This window comes from Bradysia coprophila, unplaced genomic scaffold (assembly GCF_014529535.1).
Source record: "Bradysia coprophila strain Holo2 unplaced genomic scaffold, BU_Bcop_v1 contig_350, whole genome shotgun sequence".
NCBI classification, from domain to species: domain Eukaryota; kingdom Metazoa; phylum Arthropoda; class Insecta; order Diptera; family Sciaridae; genus Bradysia; species Bradysia coprophila.
Window position 1 is genome coordinate 10234652 of NW_023503608.1, and position 15265 is coordinate 10249916.

Consider the following 15265-nt stretch of genomic DNA (forward strand, 5'->3'; position numbering starts at 1 on the left):
CGTCTCCTCTTTTATTTATAACACTTCATATTCCACATCCAACTGGGCTATTTGATTTTCTATGTTTTATCACGTTTTTTCTCAGCTTCAGTCGTTTTAGTTGAATTGTCACCACTTTTCTCGCCTCCACTTTTGACGTCGCCACTTTTCTCTACACCGTTAGTTGTCTTGACTGTCGGATCTCCGGTGGTACTTACTTTGTTCGTTTTCCCCGTTTTGTTGGTAATTTCACAAGCTAACTGCTTTGCCTTTGTTAAGACCTCACGTATGGTGTTGGTGAGATTCTTTGGTTCATTGAAGTTTTATTTTGTAAAGTAAATTAATGAATTTGAAGCAAGTTGAACATTAACAACAGGAGATTTCAGAAGGCTCAAGGGAGAAGCACTTATGACCTATTTAGAGCTAACGGACCAAGTTTCTAAAACAAACAAAAAACCATACGAAGAAAATCTATCGATAAACATCAAGCCAATGACTTCATTCTAAACTACTAAACTACTAAAGTCATCAAAAAAATTGTTCGACCTATATCACACAATGGTACTGTCACTACCACTGTAAAAATGTAAGAATTTGCTTACCTAGGGGAGAAAATAGGAACTTCCAACAAAAGCGCTGTTCGAGTCGGAATTGGTTATATCTCCCAGAGGTGAACACAACGTTTTTCATGCATGCATGTCATACTTAGGCGCTTTTGTAACAGTGACAATTCGAATGAGAAAAGTACTATATTGTCCCCGGGAGAGAATGGACTGAACTTTACTCACTAGAAATGTCATTGGAAATTGTTTCATGTCCTGTTGAGGTTGAGAGGAGAAAATCTTTCACAACGCAGGATTTTTCCACAATGTTAGCTTATTCAGAATGTCGTCCGTAATCGGGAATTTACCATATATTTCCAAAAAAATTCAAAAGGGGTCCTCCATAGGTTCCCTTTTCCTTCACTCACTACCTGTCGAGATTGTTGTTTCTATTCAAGGCTCGTTGCAAAGCCCTTCATCACAATGACATAATACACTAGACATAAAACGGACTCGAAATTCGTAGCGTGCCAGATGGCCGCAGATGAATGTTACCCTGAACAGCGTACGAAAATGGAATCGTCGCCGATTTTTGTCCACCGTGCCTTTGTAGTGTCTCATTTAAAAAAAAACCCTCAAGAGTGGACGACATTTTTGCATCACCCCTTTAGGGGCCTGGTTTACTCCTCAATTTAAAGAGCAATGATACGCTACGGTTTTATAAGCAATCTCGCTCCATTCTTTGGTCCCGATCGTGCAAAGTGTGTGGGCCATCTCTGCCAGTTGAAAGAGATCACCATAAAGCCACATACTCATCTTTTTTTTTTTTTTATTTCATGCTATTTTTATTTTAAGATAAGCGAAAAAAAGACTGCTCAAATTGCACAGCCAGTAAAAAATCGATCTTTTCAAAATTACAATAAATAAAAATCGTCCACTCTATTCCTTCCCAACGTTCCAAGAATACATGCTGCATTTCCTCTTTGAATAGCAATTGAAATCCTTTGCAATAAATAATCTGTTGAACGCTTTTCCCCTGATGCTTTTTTCATCAAAGATCCTAATTTCGTGACAAATTTCTTTGTTTCTGGGCCCATGCAACCTAAAGATTCAAAAGCAAGCGGGGTGAATAAATAATTTTCTTTAAGTTTTCTATAATGATTATGCTTTAATCTCTCCGCTTTCTCTGCAACTGAGCGTGCTTTTTTAGAAGTTTCACTAATGTATGAAGGAGCCAACGTATCACGCACTGTCACATCCCATAAAAGAGATTTACCATGACTCCATCCATACTCATCTTCAAAATTTCAGAATCAACAACAGCATAATCAAAGCCAACATCAATGTCATTATCTTCCGCTTGGTAGGTGTGAAATCTCTCTTGTATATCTCTCCTTCTCATTGTACATTGGCCAGAAGTGTAGGGGAATAAATTAACGTGCACAAAATTCAGACAAACTAACTCTCTATTTATCTTAAGTTTCTAACAGTTAAAACTATTAAAATTTTTGTATTGTGAGACATCCAGTTCTCCTCGGATTCCATATAGGGGAAAAGTAGTGTTTGCACATTAAACACCTCGGCCTTTTTTCCCTATTTTCATTATACCTAACAAATCTCCAATCGATACCAATTGTAACAAAGCCGTAGGTATCCTTGCCATCATTGTTGCACTTCCACATACTTTTTAGGCCTAAAATACATTGGATAACTCCATAATCTGGATTGAATTTTTTACACTCAATTACAATTAATTTTCGACCTCCATTTACTTACAATAACAAAATACATTTTGTCGCGCAGCCTTAAGTCCGTGTATGTAAATTCTGTTTCGTTATCAACTATTGCATCTTCAAATTGATGTTCCTGTTTTACATGGTGCACTATTCCAGCTAACACCGCAGACACGTAGACACTACACACAATTTCCTTTGGGATGGTAATAAACGACCATTTATTTTGTTGGGTTGAACGTTATAACAAATTTTTTGTACCAATATTAGTTAGCTGTCGACCGTTATAACTGTTTTTTTTTACCAATATAAAAAATTCAAAATACCATTTCTTATGATAACTACCGTTATTATAAAAGTAAATACCGATAAAATGTGAGGAATTACCATTGACTTGTATATGTGTGTGTAATTGGTAATGTGGGAAATCGTAATTTTTAGTTGGCTTTACCATTTACTTTTTATTGGCTGTACCGTTATATTTTTTGAATATATCAAATGTGTGTTGAATTGGTCAGGTGGGCAAAGGAAGTGTTAGATTCGAATTTTAAATTGGTAAGTCGATGAAAGCAATCGGTATATTTTTTGAATCTGTGTGTATTGGTCATGTGTGCAAATTCAAATCGAAGCAAAAAAAATCCAAACTGAAATTTAGGAATTACAAAAGTCGATCAATGTTATTTTGCGTGAAAATCCGAATACAGAACCAAATTATAGACGGCAAAAATTTAAATTTGATGTATAAAAAAGTTACACAGACTAATTATTAGACGATGCGAGAGAAAAAAAAATTAACTCCTAAGTTACCGACACCGTTCCGGCGCCCGGCTCGCATTGCGGCCCTCCGCTTCGCTCCGGGGCAAGTTTGTATTCATTTCGTAAAAAGATGAGTTCTGAGCCAAACTTCTTTACGTTACATTTCGTAAAAGGTTGAATTCCCCAGGAATGAAGTAAACGCCTTTACGGCGAAACGCAAATTAGGAATTGAGTTGAGTTGAATTAACTAAAAAAATAAGCATATGCGAATCAGGACGATACGCGAAAATTAGGAAAATTCCAGATGCTATTTCGCTGGCTCTTTAGACCTTGCACAGTGCCGCAAGGGTCGTTAGACCGTTATTTATTCTTCGTAAGAGTTATAGTAAACGATTAGATAGAAAAAAAATGTCCATGACTAGGCTTCGTCGACAGTCTATAGATTTTTTATAGATTTTTAAGTTTTGATTTTTGACTTCAATGGCTTTATTAGCTATAGTACAGCACTGATACAACGGATGAGACCGGCATAAAAAATTGATAATGACTGTCCGATAGTGACCAACTTATTTCCGAACACCGTTCGCTACTTTTACAATAGGTTATTATTTATTCCTAACACTATCCATCACGATTTCACCTTAATTTGATAATGTCGATAGTTTTGATGTACGATTTACCACAAAATTATACTCAATACCTCTAATATTTTCAGATTACCATTACGTTTAAACGTTTAATAACGTGAAACAATATTAACACATTCAAAATAATTGGGCCTGTCAACTTTCGGCGCCCTGGACTTTACTTAAATAGTCGTGGAATGCCTCCAAATAAATTTCTAAAAATCTAGAATTCAGTTTTGGATTTTTAGAAATTTATTTGGAGGCATTCCTCGACTAATTAAGTAAAGTCCAGGGTGCCGAAAGTTAATTACCTATTACACAACAGACGAGAGTATAAAAGCTGGATGCTTAATAATTCAAACGAACATTTATCCATCCGATTTCACTCTCTATTTAGAATTTGATTGCTTAATGCAATACTATCAATAATTAACATAAAAGCAGCAAAAGAATGAATATTGATTATCTACCAATATTTTTGATGGCTGATTTACCATCAAAATATATTCAAATACGGTTTATTTCTTTTTGTACACAAAAAGTCAGTTTTGTACACAAAACTTACATTTTGTACACAAAAAGTTTATTGTTTATTATTAAACCATGATTTTGTACACAAAAATGATTATTTTGTACACCAAAATGCTTATTTTGTACACAAAAATGATCAATTTGGACACAAAAAGTTCATTTTGTACACAGTAAGTTCGTGTTGTACACAAAGAAGTATAATTTTGTACACATAGAAATATCATTTTGTACATAAATTTGATGATTTTGAGAGATATAAGAATATATTGATTCAGCGACGTTAGCGTGTTTTAATAATGAGCTGTTTGAGATGAGAAAGTAATTGGTAAAAATTATTTATTTATGTAGCAGCGCCGCAGGCCGTGGAATATTTAAAAAAAAAAAAAAGCGGGGTCGAGGGGCGGCAGCCCCCGCAGTGGGGGGTCAAGGGGGGTACAGCCCCCCTTGCGGGGTCTAAGGGGCGGAGCCCCTAGCGGGGTTTGGGGCAGAGCCCCATGAACGTACGGCAGCCTGCAGGGCGTAAAGAAAAGCTCGCCGCAGGCGCGGGGGTTTGGGGGCGGAGCCCCCGCACAAAGAAAATACATCATCCTACAGTAAAGACAGTGTACGAAACAAGATGTAGTCCAATGACAAAAGATTGAATTAAGCAAATATACTTTTGAAAGACTACAGACACAAATTACACGTTCTCTTCTCTAACTGTATTACCTCTTCTTTTTGGTGCCGTTGTTCTGTTAATTATTAACTTCTAGGAATGAAAGTGCTGCTCAATGCAATTTATGTTTATAATAAAAAAATCTCTCAAAATCAAAAAACACAGCCAATTGAGAACTCTCATTGTGATAAAGCTTCTTTGTTTTGTCACACTTGATAACTTATGTGCTGAGATCGCGTAAAGCTAATTCAAAAAATTGCTAGAAGCTTAACAAGATTTTGTGTACGAATAGTGTTTTCTGTGTACGTTGTTACGGTTTCCGTGTACAAAATCAGTTATGTTTGTGTACAAAATATTTTTGTTTGTGTACAAAACAGACCTTTTGTGTACAAAATAATCAATTTTGTGTACAAAATCTTTAATTTTGTGTACAAAATATTTTTTGTGTGTGTACAAAAGGGACGTTTTGTGTACAGAACGTACTTTTTGTGTACGAAATGAAATGAACCTTCAAATACCAATTATATTTACAGATTACCATTAAGCTTAATACGGTGAACCAATATCAAGATACCAATATTTTTTCTTAATCTACCATTGTTTTCTACGTAGTTTTCATGTTATTTTTAGTAGTTACCACTAAGTGAAAAATAATTAAATACCAATTGCCGAAAAAGGAAATTTGTGATACATTACCAATATTTTACACTATAACTCGAGTTGTTCGTTATATTTTATCCGTTTACCAATAATTTTATCGAAATACCACTATTTTTTACGGACAAATCGTTAATACCGTTATTTTTTCCTAAAATATCGCTTGATTTAACCACTAATACCAATTCTGAAATTACCAATATATTAAAATGGAATTTACCAATCTTCAGTTTACCGATAAATTATATTGAAATACCAATTATATTTGTTGATTACCAATGGCTATGGAAGGCACGACCACTTTAATATGTATAATTTACCAATACGAAACACAGAAAAATGATACACGACCAATATTAAAAATTATTTTGACCGATATAACGAACCAATATTACCGATATTTTCCAATTAAAATACCAATTGCGTTACGCACCATATATTACTTCTAACCTACCGATTGAAAAATCTAGAAGAACAATATAAACTTTGGGAAAGTCATTAAATTAACTAAAAGAAAACTCTAAAAAATTTGGAACTACCATTTGAAGAAAATGATTTTCGGCTACATTACCAATACGTTAAATAAAGCAAAATGAGCTGGATATTAAAATAACATTAAGATTTTATTAATTGTTAGATTATTTATAATATGAATACCAATATTTTTTCTGAATTACCATTATCTTTTCTGACACGACCATTATCAATTTCGACATGACCTTTAAACTTACTTCTTTAAACTTGATCAGACACCGTTATTTTTAATTCAAAAAACGTTATTTTCATTTCGATTTACCAATTTGAAGCTACCAATGAAAATAATATGTTTTTACCAATAACGATTTACCACTATAATAAACCTAAATTTTCCGTTATAAAGTGTTTAATTTACCAATTTTATTTATTTTTTTAACAGTTATTGTGACTCTGATGATCGTTATTTGGTTTTTTTTACTACCAATAATAAGTTTTATTCAAATTACCATTAAATAAATGCAAGACGACCAACATTTCTTAGGAAAATGATCAATATCAGTTAATTTTTTGAATAAATATTTAATCACCGCTATTTTATGCCAAGTTTACCATTTAAAAAAAATCAGTTCTACCATGGCCATGTATTGGAATTACCAATTGAAAAAAATTAAATGATCGTTATACACTACCACATACAAACGTGTAAGCGTATAAAATGCACCTATAACGGTAATATCCGAAAAAATATTGGTAAAAAAGTTTTTGGAAAAAGTACTCCAATTGGTAAACCCAGAAAAAATAATCCCTCGAATATAATTTCCCTTTCCTTTGTATACGCGTTCGGGATGCCAAATCCTCCAATGAAGTAGCATAATGTTTCGTAAATCTCAGCACCCCTAACGGCAACTCGCGAACCCGAATAATTCTATTTATATCCAGTACTGGATTCGATAGCAATTTGTTTATATTTGCCGTTGCGACTTTTAGACCGTCAAACATTCTAGTACACAAATAGAGACCCCATTCGAGCAATTTTAGCGATTTCTTCCCGTTTCGCCGATGAAAGGGGACTGTTTAATGACCTGGAAATATTTGCTCTTTGAATTATAAAGTTCCAGATTTGTATTTGATAACGCTTCAATTGTCGTAAGCTTCTGTGATTCTTTGAGACCAAAGAGACAGATGCTCCGGTGATTTCTAAGAATTAATTATACAACTGAAAATGAATGGAATCGCTGAAGTGTTGCTAAAATAACTATTTCACTAAAATTTTGGTTTTGGTGATTTGACGTTTACTCATGTTACGATTTTAACGATGATTGTCTTCGTTGAACCATATTTGACTAAAATCAGGGTGGATGTCATTTGAATGTGAGTCTAAAAATGCAATTTCCAACCTTTTCCTGAGTTAAATACCACGATTTTCACAACAAAAGCTTTCAAGCGTAGGGGAGAAAGTGACTATTTATTGGTAAGAAAATGAAAAATCAGCTTTTTTCCTATTAAAGCAACTGAAAGTTTATTTGGAACGTCTCCTCTTTTATTTATAACACTTCATGTTCAACCGGGCTATTCGATTTTCTATATTTTATCACGTTTTTTCTCAGCATCAGCCGTTTTAGTTGAATCGTCGCCACTTTTCTCAACTTTACTTTTGACGCCACCACTTTTCTCGTTCGCACTTTTCTCTCCACCGTTAGTTGTCTTTTTGTTGACTTTCGGATCACTGGTGGTACTTGCTTTGTTCGTTTTTTCCGTTTTGTTGGTAATTTCACAAGCTAACTGCTTTGCCTTTGTCAAGACCTCACGTATGGTGTTGGTGAGATTCTTAGGTTCGTTGAAGTTTTCTTTTGTGCCTGTTGTAAAATAAATTTATGAATTTGAAGGAAGTTGAACATTAACAGCAGGAAATTTCGGAAGTTTCAAGGTAGTTCTAACTAGCCTAACAGACCAAGTTTCTAAACATGAAAAACCGCTTCAACGAAAATGTATTGATAAAAATCAAGCCAATTGCTTCATCTGAATCACTTTAACTTCGCCACTACGCGACTACTAAAATCAGCAAAAAAATTGCTCAAAGTCCTAATGTCTCGTTAAATACTAACGCAGAAGGAAGTTAATTCAAGTTAACGATGCTGTCGGTCAGTCGAAAAGTAGTTCTACGAAACACACGATTTTTATGGAAAATTTGATTTATTCGCAGTACCATCCGGAAAGTTTTCATTAAATGTTCAGCCCATACAACACAAACACGTTAAAAATTTATGAATATAGTTATTTGTTTACTGAGGGGAGAAAGTAGGAATTAGGAATTTCCAACAAGAGCAATGTTTGCGGCCAGAGCAGCGAGGGCCGTAATTTCGCTCGAGTTGGAATTTTCTTTTTTTTTTCTTTCATAGGTGAACACAACGTTCTTCATGTGTGCATGTTGTGTTTTGCCGTTTTTCTCCACGAAACAAAAACATCGATTTGCCATAACATTTTCGAAAACATAAACAAAGTGACAGTTCGAATACGAAAAGTTCTATTTTCTCAACACGGACGGGAGAGAAAGGGCTGCACTTTTCTCACTAGAAATATCATTCGACCAGTCGTCAAGAAACACATTTTTTTCGTGGCAAAACACAACGCGCACATGAAATAGTAATTTGTTCAACGAGAGAAAAAAAAGTTGGAAATTTCATTTTGTCGGGTGATTTGATCTGGCCAGAAACAACACACTCGAAGTGAAATTTCCAACTCTATTCTCTTGGTTAAAAAATAAATATTTCAAAAATTGGCCATCATCGTTAAGTACGAAGGAAATTTTATAATAGAGAAAATATTTGTGTCTAAGTTCCCGGCCACAGCTAATATCTCAAGGTGTGAATCTCTTTGACAAATTCAATATCATTTGATAGTGCGCTGTTCAAAACAATCTGACTGCAGCCGAATTCGAAAGGAAAAATCTTTGTTTTTGTATTTTTTTCAACATTTTTATTCTACTTTACAATGCCGGACATTCCATATAATTTTATGTAACAATCAAAATTGGGAAATTAGATGGCCTTTTAAGCGCACACTTTATTGGAACAGTCAAAAGATTGAGTGAACAGTGCAAATTCATGTGATTGGCTGCCCGAATTTTCGATTTTCGTCTAAATTATTATGCGTCCCGAAATGGACCTAACTTTGATTTTAATCGCGCCTCTTCCTCAAACCTTCGTTCATTTTCCTGCTCAGCTAATTTTTTGTACACTAATTCCCTCTCGTAATCTAAGTCCAGCGACTGTCTTGAGGAGGCATAAAAAATTCCGCAAGCTACAAGAAAAACGCCAACGAAAAAGTAAAACTTTGAATCGCCCAACTGTTCTTTCTGATATTCAACAGTGTCTGTCGGATCGTGCTCACTGTAACTATCCCTATCTTTTGACCGTTGCGTATATTTATCGGACATACTACCATCAGCTGACTTACCATCGGTTTTATGTGTGATGCCCATTATTTGACCGGGAGTGTTTTCTTCGAGTTCAGCGTACGCCTATTAATTCATCGAGGAAATTCGGTTAATTGAAAAAAATGTAAAAAAAATTTAATGAAACAGAAATCTACCTGCAGCAATGCCTTCTGTTCTTGCGTCAATTTTTTCGGAATTGTAATTTTCAAGTCAATGTAATGATTGCCCTGTCCATGCGAATTAACTCGTTTCAATCCTTTTCCACTTAAATTAATCTTCGTATGGGATGATGTGCCAGGCATAATCTGCAATGTAGTGTCACAACCGCTATCATTTCCGTTGCTAATTAATTTATATTGCTAACATTACCTGAATGGTTTGATCTTCGTAGACGCCTTGTACTCGTATTGTTCCACCTAATATTGCTTGCGATAACGAAATTTCAGCGTCTGTATGCACATCAGCGCCGTCCCGACGGAAATATCTGCTTTTTTCCACCCTGTAAGAATGAAACATCCAGCTGAGCTACTGTTCCATTGTTCGTATATAACTTATTCAGATTTACTTGAATGTGATGAATATTTCTTTGCGTCCAACTGCCATTCGTACTGTCTGCCCATTCTCAACACCAGCCGGTACAGGAACAGTGATTTTTTTACGTTGCACCTACAAAAACGTAATTTTAAAGTCGAACTTTCAGCGAAAACGAACGACCGAATTACCGATTGACCTTTACCATCACATTCATTGCATGGATACTTAATAAACTGCCGGGAGCCCTGGCAATATCGACCTGAAAATGGTGGAAATATTAGTAAATATTAGGAAAACGCTGCAGATGAGTAACGTAATTACATGTCGATCGCATAACGAACGGTCCGGTTGAAATTGTTTCCATTCCCGTTCCATTGCAATATTGACAATGGCTAGGTTTTGTACCCGGTTCACACCTCGATCCAGCACATTTCGGACACGTGTCGACAATATTTATATTAATATCCTTATTAACACCCCGAGCTGCCTGAGAAAATGTTAAATTCATCACGATCTCCTGAGCTGCACCAAAACCAAATTGTGAATCCGAAAAGTCGTCGAAAGCCTTGCTACCAAAATTGGCGTCGCCGAAAATTTTCCGGAACAATTCCTCCGGATCTACGGTTGATCGGAATTGCCAATTTTGCGCGAATCCTTGTGGTCCTCTGGGTCCTCCACCACCACCAGCTCTACCCATTTGCTCGGACGTTTGACCGTACGTATCATATTCGCGACGTTTCGTTTCGTCACTTAGCACTTCGTACGCTTCGGACACTTCCTGGAATTTCTTACTGGCGTCTGGATCCTCTTTATTCGTGTCGGGGTGATACTTTTTGGCTAATTCATAGTATGATTTCTTAATGTCCTTCGCGGAACTGTTCTTCGACACTCCCAATATTTGGTAATAGTCTTTTTGGTAGAGTGTACTCGACGAATGAATGAATTTGTGGGTGGTATGAAGCGCTGAAATGAAAATTATTTGATTTATTACCAGTATTAAGTCCACACCTTCGTAAACGGTCGTTCTTCACCGATGACCTCTAGTCGCAAATGGGTGACTTATTTAATCAATAAATCAGTTCAATTCAAGAAGAATCACTTTTTAAGTCACTCCTTATCAAAAACATCAAATTATTGTGCGACAACACAAAACAATTTTAGAAAAATACTCTTTAGCAGCCCGAAGCGATGTTCTCATGCAACTCCCGAAGAAATTATGAAACATTTTCGTCTAAACGTTGAGGTTATGTTAAAATTTTAAGATGAAAAGTAACACTCGAAATCACATAGAACACTCCGAATTGAAACGGAAAAGCCTGTGACCATCCTCGAAATGATATCCACATTAATGTCAAAGCAAATAACAAGGACACAACAGCTACACTAACACAGAACGAAATGAAAATAGTTAGCAACCACATCCTGATCTCACCTGAATTGGTTTTGGTTTTAGTTAAGATAGATTTGCCATACAAGCTATTTGAGTGGGTGCAACTGTCACAAACACTAAACGCTCGCACTGAGGACGTTTGAATAGTTCTGGAACCCAGAAACTTTAAGTTATTTGAACTCAAAATTCCGACAAGCGACCGTGTTGCGGCCATACTTTTGATTGAAAGACTGACAACAGGGTTGGACAAAATTCCCTGCTAGTGACAGCGCAATGACATGAGCTCAAAGCCTTCGTTGTCAAAACAAAACGGAACAGCTGTTGAAGAAGAGAATGTCAAAACATTGTCAACACACACCGGACGACGGAAGGCTATCGTCGTTATCGTACAGATCAAAATAATGTTTTTTCTGCGAAGACTGAGTAAATTACGTCAAGTTGTTGCACCAATTCAATCAAAATATAATCACAGTTCAATTATCCAAATGAGTAAAGAAAGTGAAATTGCCGGCATAGCTGCCAAAAATTACGCCAACAATAAAACGGCAGAGACAATTTTTGAAAAAATTATTCGCAAAGAAATTCCGGCCAAAATAATTTACGAAGATGATATCTGTTTGGCCTTCAACGATATAAGTCCACAAGCACCGGTGCATTTTCTGTTGATACCGAAGATTCGCATTGATTCTTTGAGCGAGTCCAAAGAGACCGATGCTCAGGTGATAGCAAAAAACTTATTATACAACTGAAAACAAACGGAATCGCTGATGTGTTACTAATATATAATTTGCAGCTACTTGGTCATTTGATGTACACGGCTGGACAACTTGGTAAATCATTGTGTCCGGATGGGTTTCGATTGGTCATAAATAATGGCAAAGACGGGTGCCAGAGTGTTTACCATCTGCACCTTCACATTCTTGGTGGAAAGCAATGCGGCTGGCCTCCAGTTTAGATTTCTATTTTTACAAGTCTTACAACTTTTGTGATAAAGTCACGGAAATGAAGGAATGAAAAAATGTGAATAAACATTTCAGTAAGTTTTTCTTCTTTTTTTATTGTAGTTTGTTGTGTTGCTGGTCTGGACTTTAACTTTATTTTTATTTAAGTCAGCTGTTTTTCGTGAATTTGAGGAGTTCGTGTCATTGATATTTTGCGCTTTATACGGTTTTGTTGTAAAGACGGATTGAAGAGAGAGAATTTCAAAGGAGGGATTCTTTTGAAAAACAACCTACCGAAATCGGACGCATTTTCCAGTCGACTTTTTTATATGTGCCTAGAAAGGACTTCGACCCTAGAACTCAAAACCACTTTCAAAAAATTTCTGCGAAGCTTTTGTGACTGGTGAAAGGTGATCAAAAACCGAAAACTTGCACTTTTCTTACCAAAATTTCTCCGGGTACACGAGCCGTACATGGTCTTGTGGGGTGTCATTACAAAGGTAATCACATGTACTATTGAGCCGAATACAGACTCATTGGTTTTAAAATTAATCCACACTGAAATATGTGCAGTTGAAGTTTTCAACCGAAAACTTGCACTTTTCTTACCAATATTTCTCCAGTTACATCAGGCGTACATGGTGATGTTGGGTATCATTTGAAAGGTAATTTTATGTGCTTTTGGGCCAAATAGGGTCTTATGGGGTTTGGATGCATATGCGATGAAATATGAGAAGTTGAAATGTTTAGGTGCCCATATTTCATCGAATATGCATCCAAACCCCATAAGACCCTATTTGGCCCAAAAGCACATAAAATTACCTTTCAAATGATACCCCACATCACCATGTACGCCTCATGTAACTGGAGAAATATTGGTAAGAAAAGTGCAAGTTTTCGGTTGAAAACTTCAACTGCACATATTTCAGTGTGGATTAATTTTAAAACCAATTAGTCTGTATTCGGCTCAATAGTACATGTGATTACCTTTGTAATGACACCCCACAAGACCATGTACGGCTCGTGTACCCGGAGAAATTTTGGTAAGAAAAGTGCAAGTTTTCGGTTTTTGATCACCTTTCACCAGTCACAAAAGCTTCGAAGAAATTTTTTGAAAGTGGTTTTGGGTTCTAGGGTCGAAGTCCTTTCTAGGCACATATAAAAAAGTCCACTGGAAAATGCGTCCGATTTCGGTAGGCTGTTTTTCAAAAGAATCCCTCAAAGAGATTTTCAAATTTTGATCGGTTGGCATCTGTCTTACTCACTCTAACTGAACAGGCAAAGCACCAAGCATAGTAATAGAATTGAAATACAGCAGTAAGTCACACCAGTGTACCAGGTATTTTCACTGCTTTGAAGGCACGCGGTTAGAGTAAGAGCTACAATTACTGCCTTGCCAACATACAAAATCCCACTTATGTAACTAAGCTGTTACTGCTGGTCCCCTCCGTTTCTCTCATTTCAAACAGCAAATTAGAGAAATGTAGAAGAACAGCTTAGATATGAAAGTGGGATTTTTTACGTGTGTAACAGTATAGTCAATATTCTACTCTTGTGACAGCTGCCTATTCTTGACATCAGATGAGAATAGGTACAACGGTATCATCGTTTTCACACTAGATTCATGAAGCAAATACAGAAATCCCTTTGTTCCCAGTCTACGTCGAACAGAGAAGTTAGCACTAACTTAGTGTCACTAAGACAACTTGAAGTTTGATTAAATTCCTAAGATGAAGGCTATAAGAAATTGGATTTAAAAAAAAAATAAAAACGCTTTTTACGGTGCAGAATTACAGTAAAAAGCTTTTGCAATGAAGTTGAGTTAACCAGAACAATTTATTTCATCATAAAGTTTTTGGTTTAACAAAATGATTTCTACAACAATCGTGACGAATTTTCTTCAGCTTTCTCTTCACTTTCAACATCCTAGTGTTCCATCTTGTGACATGCATCGACAGTTGCATTAAGCGTTGCATTTGCAGCCAGTTCCACATTTCTCTTTAGCATCACATTTACAGTTGGTTCCACATTGGCATTGAGCAGCGCATTTGCAGCCAGTTCCACATTTTTCTTGAACATCGCATTCACAGCTAGGTCCACATTGACATTGAGCATCGCATTTACAATCAGTTCCACATTTTTCTTGAGCATTGCATTTGCAGCCAACTCCACACTTGCATTGATCGCCGCATTTACAGGCGGTTGCACATTTGCAGCCAGCTCCACACTTGCATTGACCATCGCAATTACATCCTGCTACACACTTAGACTGACCATCGCAATTACATCCTGCTCCACACTTACATTGACCATCGCACTTGCAGCCAGTTCCACACTTGCAGCCAGTTCCACACTTGCATTGACCATCGCATTTACATCCTGCTCCACACTTACATTGACTATCGCATTTACAATCAGTTCCACATTTCTCTTGAGCATTGCATTTGCAGCCAACTCCACACTTGCATTGATCACCGCATTTACAGGCAGTTGCGCATTTGCAGCCAGCTCCACACTTGCATTGATCATCGCAATTACATCCTGCTCCACACTTGCATTGATCATCGCATCTGCATCCTGCTTCACACTTACATTGACCATCACATTTACAGCCACTTCCGCACTTGATTTGTGCATCGCATTTACAGGTGGTTCCACACTTGCATTGTGCATCGCAGTTACAGGCAGTTTTACACTTACATTGAGCATCTATTTTAAAAGATTAATTCAAATTTAGTTAACGATTTAGTTGATGTTTTTCATTGGAAAATCGTCTCAATGAAAATAATACTCACTTGTTCCACAACCTTTGCAAGCCATCGTGATTTTAATTCTTTTTTATTTTATTGAGAAATTAAAGCAATAAGAAAATTGATTTCCGTACAGCAGAAGCTCTGTTTGATTAATGACAACTTTTCCAATCGTAGTCGTTTATATACCAAAAATAATTTTCAATTTATCGACGGTAAAAACGTTGAGCGGTGTGCACTATTCTATTCGAGATATGA

The 15265-nt window shown here is 36.3% G+C and overlaps 3 protein-coding genes across 10 annotated transcripts; 1 reads left to right on the top strand and 2 right to left on the bottom strand.

The window, feature by feature from the left end:
• Positions 1-7448: 7448 nt before the first annotated feature.
• On the bottom strand, positions 7449-11621 carry LOC119080882 (protein tumorous imaginal discs, mitochondrial-like). The gene is made up of 8 exons (XM_037189459.1): positions 11359-11621; positions 10248-10889; positions 10115-10185; positions 9958-10058; positions 9762-9891; positions 9548-9697; positions 9413-9476; positions 7449-7812 (listed from the first exon to the last, which is right to left on the bottom strand). The coding sequence occupies exons 1-8, from the start codon at positions 11528-11530 to the stop codon at positions 7538-7540; spliced, it is 1605 nt and encodes a 534-aa protein (XP_037045354.1). The 5' UTR covers positions 11531-11621; the 3' UTR covers positions 7449-7537.
• Positions 11580-12369, top strand: LOC119080896 (histidine triad nucleotide-binding protein 1-like). Its single transcript, XM_037189476.1, has 2 exons — positions 11580-12035; positions 12110-12369. Exons 1-2 carry the CDS (start codon positions 11595-11597, stop codon positions 12269-12271), a joined length of 603 nt encoding a protein of 200 aa, XP_037045371.1. The 5' UTR covers positions 11580-11594; the 3' UTR covers positions 12272-12369.
• A 1705-nt stretch (positions 12370-14074) lies between these two features.
• Positions 14075-15202, bottom strand: LOC119080904 (metallothionein 10-Ia-like). Of its 8 annotated transcripts, XM_037189495.1 has the most exons (5): positions 15053-15202; positions 14882-14966; positions 14763-14809; positions 14601-14636; positions 14075-14510 (listed from the first exon to the last, which is right to left on the bottom strand). In XM_037189495.1, the coding sequence occupies exons 1-5, from the start codon at positions 15075-15077 to the stop codon at positions 14221-14223; spliced, it is 483 nt and encodes a 160-aa protein (XP_037045390.1). In that variant the 5' UTR covers positions 15078-15202; the 3' UTR covers positions 14075-14220. The 8 variants fall into 8 exon arrangements, with proteins under 8 accessions (XP_037045390.1, XP_037045389.1, XP_037045391.1 ...); XM_037189494.1 differs by lacking the exon at positions 14763-14809 and having other exon boundaries at positions 14075-14557; positions 14612-14647; XM_037189496.1 differs by lacking the exon at positions 14763-14809 and having other exon boundaries at positions 14075-14440; positions 14597-14647.
• Positions 15203-15265: the final 63 nt, after the last annotated feature.